The following is a 17027-nucleotide window of genomic DNA, read 5'->3' as shown; positions in this document are numbered from 1 at the left end:
ATGGCTTGTCACAGACCTTTGGTCTTAGAAGCTCTACTGTGACTTGACTTACCTCTTTGCTAATAACATGCCACTGTTGTCCCAGCTGTACCATTAACTGACTTTTGGTTTTGGAAAGATCAGTCAGCTCCAAGTGCTAACTCATAGTCTCATTTTCTGCCTCGGTTCCCTCTGTATAAAAAAGAAGAGGAAAAGTAATTATAGACCTATGTGTGGTCAGTGCCCAACCCTCATTTCATAGATGAAGAAACAAGTTCAGTCAGGAGCCCCATTCATGGCTGGGTTCCCACCCCTCCGCCCACAGTTGTAGATGCCCTCAGGCTTGGTGCAGGCACCGCAAACCTGCCCCTACCCCAACAGTCACTGTTGGCTCCGGGGAGCCGAGTGCGCTGATGTTGCCTTGGACTCTCAGTGCCACAAAGAAAGTTACAGACACTTCTCTTTTTGCTTCTCATACATTTTTATTGTTGTCATGCTCCTCACAAGTTGTTTCCATGTATACCAATCCCAGCAATTTGCTTGACGTGCCCAGACACCTGATTCCAAGGGAATTCAGACCTGGGTGGTCAAGTTGGTACATCACTACACCAATTATCGTAACTCTTCTCATAGGAAGTTTGGCAGCCGTATATTTGGTAACTATATATATAGCATGTTGAACACAAAGATTGCATGTTCATATAGAATATGTAAGAAACAGTATGTGTGTGCAAGTACTTATTTAAAGAGCAATTTGTACTGAATTACTGAAGAAGCTGGTTGGTATACCCACTGAGCTAGGCTGCGGTGCCCCCTAAAGAGGTTGGATGTCTTCAGCAGACCAACTCCTGAATATCATAGAGAATTTGGGAACAATGAAACAGGTACCCAGCCATATTGCTGGATTTTCTTGGGGCCAAGGAGGTCTATTAAAAAAAGTGGATCTACCATCCAGTGGAGGTTTAGACATCATTTTCCTTAGGATTCACATTCAATACAAACTAACTTAAGCAAAAATTAAATGACTTACTGTATTCATTTAAAGAAAAAAAAAATGACTTGTAGTTCTAGGTACGTCTGGCTCTTTCTGACAATGTCGTCAGGGGTTCCACTCTCGTTCCTGTCGTTCTTTTTATAGTTACCTTTTGCTCTTTTTTTCAGAAAGTGAACCTTACGTGTCAGAGAAATGGCCATAAGGGGCTTCAATTTAAACCATTCTTACCATCAATAATTCCAAAGGAAGAAAAGAGTCTTTACTGACAGCTCTCGCAGGGAAGTTGGGGGAGGGTTCTGACCTGATCCTGGGTACGTGCCAAGTCTTGAATAATCTCTGTGGTCTGGAAGATGAACTTCTCTGATTGGCCAGGCCTGAGTTTCACGGCCTAGGCCACCTGCCCACACTTTCTAGGTCACACTGCCATGCCCCTAAGTTTGTGTAAGGAAGGCTCAACACCTCCCTTTATGTCCTTCCAGCCTGTCTTGCCACAACAATTAATTTGATTAGTTGAAAGCTTTCATCTTTCTCCTGTATCCATACAATAATTTAATGTAGACAATGTGTTTTCTCGTATGTATAGGGACATTTGAGTGTTGACTCGCCTTCATTCATTGCCTCCTTCCCCTGCCAACAGTACCTTCATTGTTCTTGGGTAATTTTTTTGATTAAACCTTTTTAGATATGCATAGTTGAGATAGATGCTAGTCTAAATTATGGGGGGGGGGAACCATGAAAAGTGCACGTTAGGCAGCATTTCCCATTTAGTCACAGTCGTAGGATCTGGTTTATGGTTTTGTATGTGATCTTACTACAGTGAACAATATGGGAGGAGTCCTTTGATTGGTTTTGGTGAATAAGAACCTGTTTCCCCACAGGATAACTGGTATGTCCACAAGACACAGATTAGAGAGAATGTATCCCTAAGTGTTATTGGCAGCCATGGTGCCTTTAGGAGGGGAAAACTTCCTTGAGAATGGAACCTACTCTAGGAAAGCAGAAACGAGAAACAGAGAAAGGGAACCCAGGTCCTGGTTACATCATCTGAGTTCTGGATAAAGCCACGCCTGCAGACTCACGCACCCCTGCATTCTGCTGGGACTGAGTCCGTGGTCTCATTGACTGTTCAGTACACACGGAACTCTGAGTCCCCTGGTTCTTACACAATCCCTGCGAGATTAACAACATTATCTTTATTTTAGCCAGAGAAGTTACATATTTGCTCAGTCGTAGAGCTAGATGTTTTTGACTTCAAGTTAAAAAGCTCCAACTATAAAATCATCTGAATGAAATGACTCCTCCCCACACCAAATTTTCAGTGTTTCCATATTTCCACTAGAAAACATAAAACATTTTAGTAATGATATCTAGGCTTTCCACAAAGTAACTGCAATCAACTTGCCTCGATGTGTTTCCTACCATTGCAGAGACTGTTTACCCCATGCAATTAGACCTTCCATCTAGATCAGCTTACATTTGCTCACAGCCTCATCCCTTTCTCCCTTCTTCACTCTGCCTATTTACTAACTTTCACTCAGCCTCTGCTTTCATTTCTTAATGGGGGAGGCCATGGTGGAATTGAGTCTCTTGACAAGAGGTGTTTATTCCCTGTAGAAACCTGAAAAAGTGTTGCTCCAAATTTGTGCAGTTGAGCTTTCTTATGTCCACATGGGAAAGTCTACATAAATTAAGTGTAAGTTCTCCAGAGATGGATTCTCCCAAGGCAGACAATTCAATGCCACATAGTGTTATAAAATCAGTCCATTGACTCACTGAACTGAGTTTAGGGGAGAGATTTTTTTTTAACTGAAGAAGTAAAATATCTGATTAAATGGAATGAAAATTAGAGGCAGTCAATAAAAAGGTCAGGTTCTGCCTATGTACCTGTCAGTGGGTTTCCATTTATAGTTCTTATTGATAACTGGAGATGCCTATCAAGTGACAGCTCAGTGCTCAGGTAAGAGCCAACTACCTGTTTCATGGTCACGTATTCAATCATTTGGGTAACGGTTAGAACTAGAAGTAGTTTGCTTGCACTAATCAACAATTCCTAGAGGTTTGTAGTGGGGCTGGGAGGTGTTCAGAAATAAGGCCAGTCATGTAGAAGGATGAAACCCAGAAGAGGGAGTGATTTGCCCGAAATCACACAGAGAGTTAGCACTAGAGCCAGAAGCACACGTCAGTGAGTTAGGTCAGCTTCAGTGCAGTGCATGTTAAAGGGAAAAGATGGAGCATTCAGGTTGTGGTGGTTGTTTTTAAATTTCTCATGAAGTCAGCAATTGAGATTTGTTCCATAACTTTATCAGCCCCCTGAAGCCTATTTTTAATAGGATACTCTAAATTACCATATTTTTAAAAGTTATTTTTTATATACTTGAAACTTAATATATATACTTTGTCTATTAGAAATGGAACTTAAATGTTTTTTTTCCCTGCAGAGTCTATACTAATTTTAGAAGATTTTTTGACATCTAAAATATAATTATTAAAGTTAATACAGATATTTGATTTTAATATATCACTATGGCCAAACTCACTAAATCAACTTGCCTTTTACTCTCTGCTAACGTTGGCTTCCTCATGTCCCACTGGGAAATTCTGCTGGTTTTCAAGCATCATAGAAAGACCAGTAGGCCTCCATTCTGGTGCTCAGACGTCATTGAATACCTTTGATTTGAGCAAGTCAGCCTTCCTCCTTTCTGTCCATGACACCCTGTGATTATGGTTTTTCACTCTCCGTCTCCATTCAGGAGTAATTTTTCCCTCTGTAAATTTCTAGAGCACTGTTCCCACTCTGGTTTTCCCTAAATGCCAGCCTGAGAAGTGGGCATTTTATTGCACAGATAAGAGGAGACCCTGAAGATTCTGGGAGGGAGGATGATATTATTTGGGCAGAAGTATGAGGGAGACATTGGAGAAGTCAGTCAGGAGACCACTTAACGATGGACGGAGGCTGAAGGGCAGGAAAAGAGGTAGTGAGCTAGAGCAGTGTCAGTTGAGATGAACTTTCTGAGGCCAAAGGGACTCTAGATTTGAAAGATCCATGGGCCTGACAGTGAATAGGATGCTGGGGACAGGGGGGAGTAGGTCTGGGTGGCGAGGGAGAAGAAGAGGAGAGAAATGAGGTGTTCTGCCCAGAGAGGGGCTTTGGAAGAGCATCTGGACTGGGGGGAAGCCGGTTAGCTCTGCTTGGGAGTGGCTGGCCCCAAGGACTCAGGCAGCACGTGTGCCTCCTACGTGGCTGCCCACCACTATTCCAGGCCCCCTTCAGCCTGGCTGTCATATGAGTGGAGGGGAAGCCCAGCAGCTTGCAGTTTTCTATGAACAAATCAGAGAAGCACCCATGTAAGAGCCGGAAGAGATGTCCAGGGTTGTTTTCCTGTTACCAACCATACAGGGGAGAGTTGGTAAGTGCAGGGAGAGGCAGACACTCCTCTTCAAGGTAGTGGCAGAGTCAGGGTAACAGCCCGGTTCCTCAATCTGATGATATTCCCAATCCTATAGGGGGCCTCAAAATTCCACAAAAGCTATGGATTAATTGTGGGGCCCTCGATTCTCTTGTGCTTTATTTTTTTCTTCAGACACTATATTCCTTAAGGGCAGAGTCTGGGTTTTCCTAATTTTAGTATTTCTCTATCTATTCAATAAATGTTGGTTTAGCATCTGTTATGTCTTTTGTCTGTTTTAGGCACTGAGACTACAGCAAAGAACTGAACAAAGTTCCTGTCCTCCTGGAGCTTACATTCCAGAAGGGGGAGTTAGACAATAAGCATAAAACCCAAATAAACATGCATTATTTCAGTTGGTGATGAGCGTAATGGCAAAAATAAACCAGGGAGATGGGAGTCAGAGGCAGGGAGTAAAGGTTGCTATTTTACACTGTGTGGCCAGCGAAGGAAGACGTCTTTGCTTAGTTTATGGCTCCCACGTGTCCCCTCAGGGACACACTTGGTAGGTGCTCAACCAGTGTTCTTGAATGGTTAATGGTTAAAAAAACTTCCTAGTGTGTGAGAGGGGTGGTGGGGGGAGAGGGAGACTGTTTAAACCACAGGGTCAGGATAACCAAAAATGGTATTTTCTATAGCCTTGAAAGCCACTTATGGTCACAAAGATGGACTACAGAGAACTGACTGACCTCTAAAGTTTCTCATTCAGGTAAATTTCAAATAATTAGTCAGATACACTGTAACCAGAAATCAGTATGCTTGAAGCAATTTACTTACGTTGACTGAGATAAGTGCATCTAAAATTCAACTGCTTTTGAGTGTTCCTGTATTTTTCTGGGTACACTAGTCACGTATTTCATTTTTAACAAAATGCTATAAATGCATTTTGAACTTTGGCATTTATAATAAATACTCAAAATTGTTTTAATTTTGAATTATAAATTATAATTTTTTTCTGGACTTTTTTGCTATTTGTTTATTTGAAAATTCACATATGAACATATAATTTAAAAGAATGTACATATCAATGTAATGGACAATGGATTGTAACTAATATAATATTGTATACGTTTTAAGAATAGGATTCATTTTCAACCTAGCAAAAAAGTTGCCAGAAAACATCTGCTGTTATTTTATACTTTTAAAACAAGATCTGGGCCAAAATTCTTCACTTCTTCATCTGTAATTGAAAGATTTACTATACCAAAGATTTACTATACCATTCTCTAAACTGCCAACTTGAAGATCTGTCAAAATGAGCTAATCATTTCATCTTCCGCCAAGAATTTCAGACTCGAACTCTCAGCTATTGGATGGTGACTTCATAATTAACATACAATGTCCATAAAAATAATACACGCTCCACTACTGAAATGAAAAGGCAAAACCAAAGCTCTGTGGTTGAATTCATCCTCTTGGGTTTTTCTGATTTTCCTGAACTCCAAGAGCAGCTCTTTGGGGTTTTCTTGGTTATTTACGTGGTGACTCTGATAGGAAATGCCATTATTATAGTCATCATCTCCCTGGAACAGAGCCTCCATGTTCCCATGTACCTGTTTCTCTTGAACTTGTCTGTGGTGGATGTGACTTTCAATGCAGTTGTTATGCCTGAAACGCTGGTGGTCCTCACCACTGAGAAAACATCGATTACTTTTGCAGGCTGTTTTGCACAGATGTATTTCCTACTTCTTTTTGGTGGGACTGAATGTTTTCTCCTGGGGGCAATGGCTTATGACCGATTTGCTGCAATCTGCCATCCTCTGAGCTACCCAATGATTATGAACAAAAGGGTTTTTGTGAAATTAGTAATGTTCTCATGGATCTCAGGGATCACGGTAGCTACGCTGCAGGCCACGTGGGTTTTCAGTTTTCCCTTTTGTGGCCCTGGTGAAATTAATCACCTCTTCTGTGAGACTCCCCCAGTCTTAGAGCTTGTATGTGCAGACACCTTTTTGTTTGAAATCTATGCATTCACTGGCACCATTTTGATTATCATGGTTCCTTTCTTGTTGATACTCTTGTCTTACGTTCGAATTCTCTTTGCCATCCTGATGATGCCATCAACCACTGGGAGGCAAAAGGCCTTTTTCACTTGTGCCTCCCATCTCACGTCTGTGACCCTCTTCTATGGCACAGCCAGCATGACTTATTTGCAGCCCAAATCTGGCTACTCCCCTGAAACCAAGAAACTGATGTCATTGGCTTACACGCTGCTTACACCTCTGCTGAATCCTCTAATCTACAGCTTGCGAAACAGTGAGATGAAAAGAGCTTTGATGAAAATATGGCGAAGGAAAGTAGATTTACATACATTCTGACTATGCTGGGAAGCCCTGTCACATTTGGCCACTGCCCGACTGAACTCTATTTAAATTTAATAAATGGTCAAACATTCTGCACTTCTTGGTATAAACATGTTTAATTTTTTGAGTTTTCCAAGTTCAATAATACATTAGTTTCCCTCTGCTATCATTCATTTTTCATAGATATGTAAGTTTTCATATAATACCATGATTTATTTATCAGTTCCTCTATTATGATCATCCAGGTCAATACTGGATTGTTGTCATTAAGATGAAGCTTCAATAAACACCTAGTTTCATATGTTCATAAGTACTGATATTTTATTTCTGTATAATAGATTCGTCAAAGTTGACCAGATGGGACAAAGAGTATATGTGCTTATAAATTTTAATAGCTATTGTCGAATTATTTTTCAAAATGATTGTATCTCCTTCAGATGGACCTGAAGGTCCATTCTGCTGTACTAACAGGATAAATCTTCAAGAGACCCACAAATAAATGAGATTTTTATTTCTGCCGTTAAAATCTGTTCCATGAATGACTAAACAAAGTACAGTTATTTTTTGGAAGACCAAACTAGTTCAATTTGTTGGACTCACACAGATTATTATTATTCAGGATTTCTCTTGGTATTTTTCCAGATATTTATCAGAACGTTGGTGACCAGAGAACTTCCCTGAAGTTTCACTTGATAATTTCAGTATCTTTTTCACTTACACACCACTGTTTGTAGATACTCCTGTTAAATTTCTCTTTGTAGTTCCTCAATGCCCCCAACATTTTGTTTATAAACACAGGACAATTCATTTTTTTTAATTGTGGGAAACTGATTAACTATTTGTGCGTATCTTAAATGGTTCTCAAGTCATATCATTAACTGTGTGATCTTCCCCAGAATAATTTCTCATCTTGCTACAACATTTCAAACATTTAATGCTTGCCTCCTATTTTAATGTTGCTGTTCATAAGTTGAGAGGGGCCCCTTTATTGAATCTACAACACATGAGCTCCTACTGCTCTTAGTTTCTGTTCCAGGGATGGTAATAAAGGGGAAAAACACTACTCCCATTGTCATTCCGCTGTGGGAAAAACAATCTTTCAATTGTCACTACTGCCTCTGCCAAAAAATGAGAAGTGGAGATGAAAAACTGATTGGATTTTCACAAAAGGAAATTTTGTCATCAAACGGTTGAAACCAGTTTGATTAATATCTGAATGTTGCATCATCTTTTCAGTGGGAGCATTAAACAGGTATTTGGAAATCCTTTCACCAGATTCTGTCTCTTCGTGTCGTGAAATGTCCTTCTCATGGTGATCAGTTAAATAGGGCCATTGAGGAGAAAAGAATTTCCCAAAGCCTAAATCTCAAACCAAATATACAGCTTCCTTTCGATTTTTGTTCTTTATTTCATTTGTTTATTCATTCATTGACTAAACAAGTTTTTGTTAGGGATAACTGTTAATGTGACTGTCCCTGGGGAAATACAGTGTCTGTCCCTGAAGGATTCAAAGTTACTGGAAGGTCACGGACTGTAGGTCATGGAAGCCACACTGTACCTATGTCTCCACGCTGGGTGAGGAACAGAGGTTGAATGGCAAGGTTCAAGGCTTGGTTGCAGATGCGATGAGTTCAGAGGCATAGTGATCCTCCATAGTTACGTTACATAAGAACTTTGACAAAACTGCCACTCCAAAAGGACCCTGTGATGATTCTCCTCTAAATAGCAGCAATTCAGGCAATGCCAGGTTTAATATCATGGCAGCTAATAGGGCTGATCATTGAAATTGTGCTTTCTTGCCTTTGAAGTTGACACCAAGATTTCCACCTACAATCATCATGGATAGGAGAAAAGTGAACTTTTAAAATGTAAATCTTGTGATATCTCACCTTGCTTAAAATATTTCAATGGGTTTTTACTGTATATAGGATTAAAAAATCCTTAACGTGGCCTATGAAGGAGCCCTGCTGGATTTGGTCCTGCCTGTATGTCCTACTATTTTATGCTTCTGCCCACTTATTCATTCATTCACTCACCTATTACTCATTTCTGCTTTCAGTTTTATGAAATCACTATTCCATTCTTGGCTGGAGCTGTCAAAACATGCCTTTTTCTCCATCTGAGATAGTTCTCATTCCATTTCTCACCTAATTCTTACTCTTTCCTTAGGCCTCCTTCCAGTGTCCTGTCCTTAAGGCTACCTACCGTTCTTGGCCCCTCACACCTCCTCTTCCCTTCCCCAATTGTTTTCCCTCTGAACACCCTGTCTTTTCTTCATAGCCCTTTACTTAAATTTTATTTCTTGCAGCAGTTTCCTGGTTGACATTTGAGAGCTCCGGGCTGCTTTGTGACATAGTACTTTTTTCCCTCATCAGGCCCAGTGTGTCCCTAGCTGGGCTTTATTGTGACTTAACCCTATGTACAGGCCTGGGGTCCAGGAGTGGAGGTGAAAGTGGTTTTTGATGTGGTGCCTTTTATATAGTTTTCCTTCTCTTAATGGTGGTGGTGGGGCGGGGGGGATTGGCCACTTCTGCAGTTTCGGAAGGTTCAGAGATGTCTTGGGAGTAAAAATCACTGGAGACATCTATCCAAATTTCCCATCCTGGATATGTGTCGAGTCCTTAGATTTACCAACTCTGGCTTCAATTTGGCATAACAGACCTTCCTTGATTAGGCATTATTTATCTTTGAAGTTCGGGCATTCTGGCTATTAAACCCTGGATTTGATCTTCAGCGTTCTCTGCTTGGACATTGTAAGAGATGAGGATATTTGTGACGTACCGAAGGACTCTCTGGCTCGACTGCACTCAGCTTTTGGTTATGTATCTGCAGCGGTCGACACAATACAGTAACTATGTCATTCTATTATCCTTTGATTTATCAACCCTCAGCCCCTTCATTTTGATGCCTCAATCATTGCACTGGCCAGTACATTTCCTGCCACAGTTACGTAATTACGAGTCACCATTCCTGAAAAGCTTTTATCACTGAACTTTGCGGCCTAGTATATTGTCAGGTTTTTGAAAATGTTCTGTCTAATTGAAAAGGATGTTCCTTCTTCCCAGTTTTTGATGCAGTGCTCTCTGTGTGTGTACTAGACTAGTTGTGTTGTGAATATTTTCTTTCTCCTTATCGATCTATTTCTTTCTTTATCAATTAAAAAGGCATGTTACAGTACAGTCTCTCACTACAAATGACACTCAAGTTTCCTTGTGATTCTGTTAATAATTGCTGGGTATATTTTGCAGCCATACTATTGGCCATGCACAGGTTTAGAATTGTTGTCTCCTGGAAGAATTGAACCTTTTCTTCCTCTGAAGTGACTCTCTTTATCTCTAGTAATGTTTGTTGCTCTTAAGTCTGCTTTTTCTGATAATAATATTGTTGTCACACAGCAGCCTAGCAGACTGCCCCCCCCCCCCCCCCCCCGTGTCTTTCTTTAAGGAAAGAATAGTCTGTGAGACTGGGCATCTCTGGGGCTGTATATTTCTATTTAGTCTCCAAAAGAGAGTTTGCGGCCAATGACGAGTAAGATTCCCCATGGGGGTGGGAGGGGTGGGGGGAGACAACCCAAGCCAGGCAGAACCCCACCGAGACCCCCAATGAGCTGCCTTAAAAAGATCTGGGAAGGGGCCTTGTCTCTCCTTCCCCCTGCCTGGGAAAAACAGCTGCTGACTCTGACTTTTCCCTCTCACCTAATTGGGAGAAAAGTCTTGAGAGTGATAAGATTAAACTCTCTCTGCTCAGCTCTGTGAAACAATTTCAACATGTGACATATGTCCCTTAAAAGAGTTGCATACCTCACCTCAAGGACTTTCTGCTTCGGCTGTTTGAAGATCAACATAATTGTTTTGGGTTGTTTCTATAACATGATACGTGAGTCTCACAGACCGTGCCAAAAACACTACTACTCCCTGGTATACTTATCAATAAAAACCTCCAGTCGGCTCAAATCTGGGCTCCAGTCTTTCAGACTGTGAGACCCCTGGCCTTCTGAGATTTAAACTGCATTAAGTCTCTGTTTCTTTCTTAAAACTTAACCCAAAACTGCCCCTTCTCGTACCCTCACTGTCTGTGTTGTGCTGGATGTGACATAACATAATTACACAAATTTCCTTTTATTAGTATTTTGGAATATTGTTTTTCATCTTTTTGTTTTTAACCTTTCCATCTCCTTATGATTTCGATGTATTTATGCCCAGGAGTGCTGTGGAGAAAAATAAATCAGGATAGTAGTGTTGCAGTTGGGGTTCAATTTTAAATAAGTTGATTTGGCAAGATTTCATGGAGAAGATGTCACTTGGGCAAAAGGACATAAGGGAGTTCGCGTTTTTGAGAGCAGTAGTCCATGTTCAGGGAAAAGCTAAGGCAGTAGCTGTGGGATGGGAACATAGCTGGTGGGTCTGAGAAACAGCAAGGAAGCTGCGTGGCTGGAGAGGAGTGAACAGGGGATGTACTAACGATGAGCCCAGAGAGTAGCAGTGCAACACACAGATCTTTAATCTGTATTTATGAGTTTGGCTTTCACACCGAATGAGATAGGGTGCTATTCAAGTATTTTGAGCAGAGGAAAGGGAGAAAGAAAGAAGTTCAGAGACTATTGTAATGATCAATTTGAGAGAAGAAAATGACTTGGACCAGTGTGAGCTTTAGGAAAGGTGAGAATGTTTAGGTTTGACACACTGTGTTTTGAAGACAGAGCCACAGATAGTTTATGGATTTGATATGGTTTGGGAGGAAAAATGGATTCAGGGATGACTCCTAGGCTTTGGCCTGTGGAACTGAAGCGTTAGGTTGCTATTACCTGGTAAGGAACGCAGAGAGTGGAGCAGGATTTAGGAGAAGACCAGGAGTTGAAGTTGGACACATTAGTAAATGAAAAATTTTAGCTTAATTTAAAAATGTATATATTAGAAGTCTATATTTCATTTCTGACTTCCTGTTATCATAAAAGTTATTTTCAGATTCAGAATCTTTAAAAAAATTTCAAGACTTCAGTTTTCGTTTTCTCTATTTGGTTGTTGTTTCGCAGTTTTATTGCAAAGTATGTTATGTGTATGGCTGCCAAGCATTTGGATGTACTAATATTTTCTTTCTGACAAGTAATTTTTATAAATATTCCGTAAGTATTTTGGGAAGAAAAGACAGAGTTAGCAGACTAAGAAGTGTTGTTTCTATCTTATACTTATGCTCTCATTATCAGCTGTTAAGTCAAAATTTTATTATTGAAATCTTCCTACTTATATGTCTTTGTTGTCTATTTTGTCTGTCAATCATTGAGGAGGGTGTGCTAATGGTTCCACATTTTGATTTTTGTTTTATCTGTTTAGTACTATCTGCTATGAATTCCAGTTTGGTATTAATATTACTGCCTTCCTTTTTATCCCTTTTAGCATGTGTATGAAATGTTCCATACGGTTTCATTTGAAGTCTGATATACATATAGGAAAGTGTAAAAATCATGACTCTACATCTTGATGCCTTCTCACAAAATACACATCATCTGCATTATCATCACTGACATCAAGAAACAGAATATATCAGTATGATGGATGCCCACATGCGATTTTATGGGGTATGAATCATGGAAAATACTTACTAGGGAGCACTTCTCACCCGGTACACGTGACTGGTTCATGCATGGGGTATAATCCCACCACGGTGAATGGAGTCTGTGAATGAAGCCCTATTGCTGCCAAGAGGGGTGAACTTCCTTGACAATGAAACCTATTCCAGGAACACAGTGACGAGTAGACACAGGTGACCTGCATTCTGGCCACATCATCTGGTTCTAGACAAAGCCAAGCAGAATCATTCACTTCTTCAGTCTGTTGAGACTGAGCCCGTGGCTTATAAACTGTTCAAGCCAGTTTGGACTGATCCCTGAGTCCCTGATTCTCATATATAGTCTATGAGATTCATAATGTTTTACTTATTTTACAAAGACTAGAACTAGAGAAGTTAATGATTTGCTCCAATCATATGAACTAGTCCAGATTTTTTGGCTCCTAGTTTAGAATTTCTATCTATGAAAACAATTGTAATGGCATTTTTTTTTTCTCAAAAATTTTCGGAGATTCTAGATTTCCACTAGAAATAATCAAAAGTTCTTGCATGGGGGAGGGCATCCGGGCTTTTTACAAAGAGGCTTCAATCGCCTTAACCTGATTCCAACCACTGTTGGAAGCTATGCATCCCCTCTAATCAGATCCTCTACCTCTAGCTCACCTGCTGTTGCTCACAGCCTCACCCCACCATTCTTTTCTTTCCCCACTTACAACCTTTATTTCAGCTTCTGCCGTTGCCTCCTACTGGGAGATGTCATGGTGAAATTGAGTCACTTGTGTGAAAAGGCTTTTTCCCTACAGGAATATGAAGGAGTGGAAGCTCCAGGCTTGTGCTCTTGAGCTTTCTCACCTGAGGGGCCAAGTTCAAGCCTCTTCAATTATCATGTGAAAATATGGAAAAGTGTTTATGAAGTGATTCCACGTTCTCCAAGGAGGTCTTCTCCAGGGCATATAAGTCAATGTCATATAATGTTCTAGAGTCACTGCACTGAATCAATGAGTTATATTTATGAGAAAGTGGCTTTTGACTAGAGCTAACACTTCTGATAAAGTCGTGTGAAATTTAAAGAGACAGAGTCAATAGGTAAGAAAGTGAAGAATCTGCTTGTGGGCCTGTTGGTGGGATTTCCATTTACAGTTCTCCTCCCTGATAGTTGGAGGTGCTGTTGAAGTGATATGTCGATGCTCAGGAATCACCAGACACAGCCGAAACATTTGAATCAGTAGACTCATGGTTTTGATACTAGTCAATTTGTTTTTCTGTTTGTTTTGTTTTTCAGAGAAGAGTTCAGGCAATAACCGAGGTAAAAGTACTTGGCATACACTAATCATCAAATCTTAGAAGTTTGCAACTGGAAGGGAACTTGGTAAATAAGCCTAATTCCTACCTTTTTTAATTGCACGGATGAAACCTAGAGAAGGGAGTGATCTGCCTAAATATTTTATATCAGTCAATTATCCAAGAGAGCATTAGGGTCTCTAAGTCACAGAGATACTGTGGCACATCTGTGGTCAGTTGCTCTTTACCACTCACAGATGTTCTGTTCCATAACATGCTTACAGTCCTAAAAAGTTTTCTATTTTATTTATATGATAGTCTAAATTTTCTAATTTTGAAAACCTACTTTTAAATATTTGCAACTGAATAAATATACATTATTCTTTTTTTCCATTAGAAATGGGTTTTAAATGTTTGATCCTGTGACATTTTACTAATTTTAGGTGATTTTTTGAAATTCAAAATATAACTATTATGATTAATACACACATTTAAATTTTAATGAATGATTATGGTCAAACTCATAAATATATCAACTTGCCTTCTCTCTGCTAATGTCCTACTGATCTGCACTCCAGACAGTATTAAATGTCTTCCGCTCACCTGTCCTTACTGTGGTCTCCTGGGTTTCTCACCTCCCACAGTTTATTTGCTGTTTTTCTAAACATCACACAAAGGACAGTAGGCCTCCATTGTAATGCTAAGGTGTCATCACATACCTTAGGCCTGAGCAAGTCATCCCTCCTTGCACCTTTTTCCTTCCACCTATATAACTTCCTCTGATGACACCATATATTTATGGCTGTTCACTCTCCCCCTCATTCAGAAGTAATCTTTCCCTCATTGAAATGTCTAAAGCACTTGTTATTACTTCTGCTTCTCAAAAGTGATGAGTACTGGTTTCACTTTTTAAAAAACACGCTATTTCTTAAAGGTATAGTGGATTTTCCTCCTTTTTTAGTCCTTGTTCATCAAATATTGGCTTAGCATCTATTATGGACCAGGGACTGTTGCAGACATTGTGAATATAGCAAAGGATAAAAAAAAATTTTTGATTCCTGGAGTTTATATTTTAGTGAGGGAGTTTTATATGTGTGTGTGTGAGTGTGTGTGTGTGTGTGTGTGTGTATAATATATATGTATATTATATTATATAATAGTACATATATATTTTATACATATATATATATATATATATATATATATATATATATATATATATATAATGTCAGTTGGTGATAATGGAGAAAAATAGAGCAAGGCATAATGAAAGGAGTTAGAGAGTACTGAGGTAAGGGTGCAATGCTAGTTTGTGCTGTGTTTTCAGCTTTCTGTTGAATTGTAGGATCAAATGTGTCCTGAAATTACTAAGCCTAGAAAATATTAGTTGTTTAGTATTGAATAATTAATGATTAAATGAACTTCTTGATGAGAAGGTGAATAGGAGGAGAGAAAAAAGATACAGAGGGAGAGAGTAGAAACATTTAAATCACAGTTCCAGGATGACCAAAATTGGACTTTTCTTAAATCCATCATGGTCACAAATGTAAGCCATGGAGAACTGGCTCTTAAAACTTCCCATGAAGCCCAATCTTAATATAATTGGCCATAACCAGTCTATGCATAATCTATAAGCCTGAAGTCAATTCACATTATTTACAGATCACCTAAGATAGGTGTATCTAAAATACAACCACCTTTGTGTGTTCCTGTAGAGTTTTCATATTTAACCAGGTTACATAAAGGTATTTTGAACATAATAAATATTTATACTAAATATAAAACAACTGTGTTATAACTGTGTTGTAACTTATTAGGTTGCTATCAAAACTTTGTGGGTATCTTTCCATTTGTCTACTTTTTTTTTATTAGTTTCAGGTGTAGTCTACTTTTTAATACTTTATTTTTTTTGTACTCTTACATTTCCTATTGTTTAAAATTGAGAAAAATAAATGCTCCTGATAGCAATGTCATGGGAATGGAACCTAAATTATAAAACATTTATGTTTGTTTTAAAACTATTTTCAAACTACATAATGTAAAAGTTGCAAAAGAATTTTCATATATTTTGTACTTTACAGATAAGATTTCTGAGCCACGTTCTTCACTTCCTCTTTTTATTTGAAAGTTTCTTTAATCCAAGTAATTGGCCATTCTCCAAAACTGCTACACTGAATTTCTGTCAGGATCAGTTCCTTTTTATATCATCTGCCAAGAATATCTGGGGTGAATGCACACACAGACTCTCAGCTATTGGATGGTGACTTCATAAGTAACTGACAATATCCATAGAAACAAAACATGCTCCACGACCGAAATGAAAAGGCAAAACCAAAGCTCTGTGGTTGAATTCATCCTCTTGGGTTTTTCTAATTTTCCTGAACTCCAAGAGCAGCTCTTTGGGGTTTTCTTGGTTATTTATGTGGTGACTCTGATAGGAAATGCCATTATTATAGTCATCATCTCCCTGGAACAGAGCCTCCATGTTCCCATGTACCTGTTTCTCTTGAACTTGTCTGTGGTGGATGTGAGTTTCAGTGCAGTCATTATGCCTGAAATGCTGGTGGTCCTCTCTACTGAGAAAACATCAATTACTTTTGTGAGTTGTTTTGCACAGATGTATTTTATTCTTTTTTTTGGTGGGACTGAATGTTTTCTCCTGGGGGCAATGGCGTATGACCGATTTGCTGCAATCTGCCATCCTCTGAGCTACCCAATGATCATGAACAAGAGGGTTTTCATGAAATTAGTTATATCCTCATGGGCCTTAGGTTTCATGGTAGGTACTCTGCAAACATTATGGGTGTCTAGTTTTCCATTTTGTGGCCCTGATGAAATTAATCATATCTCTTGTGAAACACCAGCAGTGTTAGAGCTTGCATGTGCCGACACCTTTTTGTTTGAAATCTATGCATTCACTGGCACCATTTTGATTATCATGGTTCCTTTCTTGTTGATACTCTTGTCTTACGTTCGAATTCTCTTTGCCATCCTGATGATGCCATCAACCACTGGGAGGCAAAAAGCCTTTTCCACTTGTGCCTCCCATCTCACGTCTGTGACCCTCTTCTATGGCACAGCCAGCATGACTTATTTGCAGCCCAAATCTGGCTACTCCCCTGAAACCAAGAAACTGATGTCATTGGCTTACTCACTTCTTACACCTCTGCTGAACCCTCTAATCTACAGCTTGCGAAACAGTGAGATGAAAAGAGCTTTGATGAAAATATGGCGAAGGAAAGTAGATTTACATACATTCTGACTATGCTGGGAAGCCCTGTGATATTTGGTCACTAAGTGGTGGAAATATCTGGCATTTTTTTTGATATGAGTATGCTTAACTTTTTGAGTTTGCTAATATATTAGGGGTATTTAATACGTGTTTTTACTTTTTTTCAAAGATGTATTCATTATATTCCTTGATATTGGGTACAACAGTTTCTTCACAAAAAGGTTTAT

General features: G+C 39.4%; 2 protein-coding genes and 1 long non-coding RNA gene across 3 annotated transcripts in view; 2 read left to right on the top strand and 1 right to left on the bottom strand.

Moving 5' to 3' along the window:
• Positions 1 to 17027, bottom strand: part of LOC148755863 (uncharacterized) — a 115247-nt gene that overhangs the window by 1693 nt on the left and 96527 nt on the right. Inside the window, exon 3 of the long non-coding RNA XR_016018755.1 lies at positions 53 to 171. This is a non-coding gene — a long non-coding RNA (uncharacterized LOC148755863). The remainder of the gene's footprint in view (positions 1 to 52; positions 172 to 17027) is intronic.
• Positions 5787 to 6737, top strand: LOC109445494 (olfactory receptor 10A3). Its single transcript, XM_019727908.3, has one exon. It carries the CDS (start codon positions 5793 to 5795, stop codon positions 6735 to 6737), a length of 945 nt encoding a protein of 314 aa, XP_019583467.3. The 5' UTR covers positions 5787 to 5792.
• Positions 15799 to 16830, top strand: LOC109445501 (olfactory receptor 10A3-like). Its single transcript, XM_019727920.3, has one exon. The coding sequence runs from the start codon at positions 15886 to 15888 to the stop codon at positions 16828 to 16830; it is 945 nt and encodes a 314-aa protein (XP_019583479.3). The 5' UTR covers positions 15799 to 15885.

The sequence above is a fragment of the Rhinolophus sinicus genome, chromosome 14 (genome assembly GCF_057876585.1).
Source record: "Rhinolophus sinicus isolate RSI-liver-muscle chromosome 14, RSI-T2T, whole genome shotgun sequence".
Lineage (NCBI taxonomy): Eukaryota > Metazoa > Chordata > Mammalia > Chiroptera > Rhinolophidae > Rhinolophus > Rhinolophus sinicus.
The sequence above is the reverse complement of the archived record's forward strand: the minus strand, read 5'-3'. Positions and strand labels throughout refer to the sequence as shown.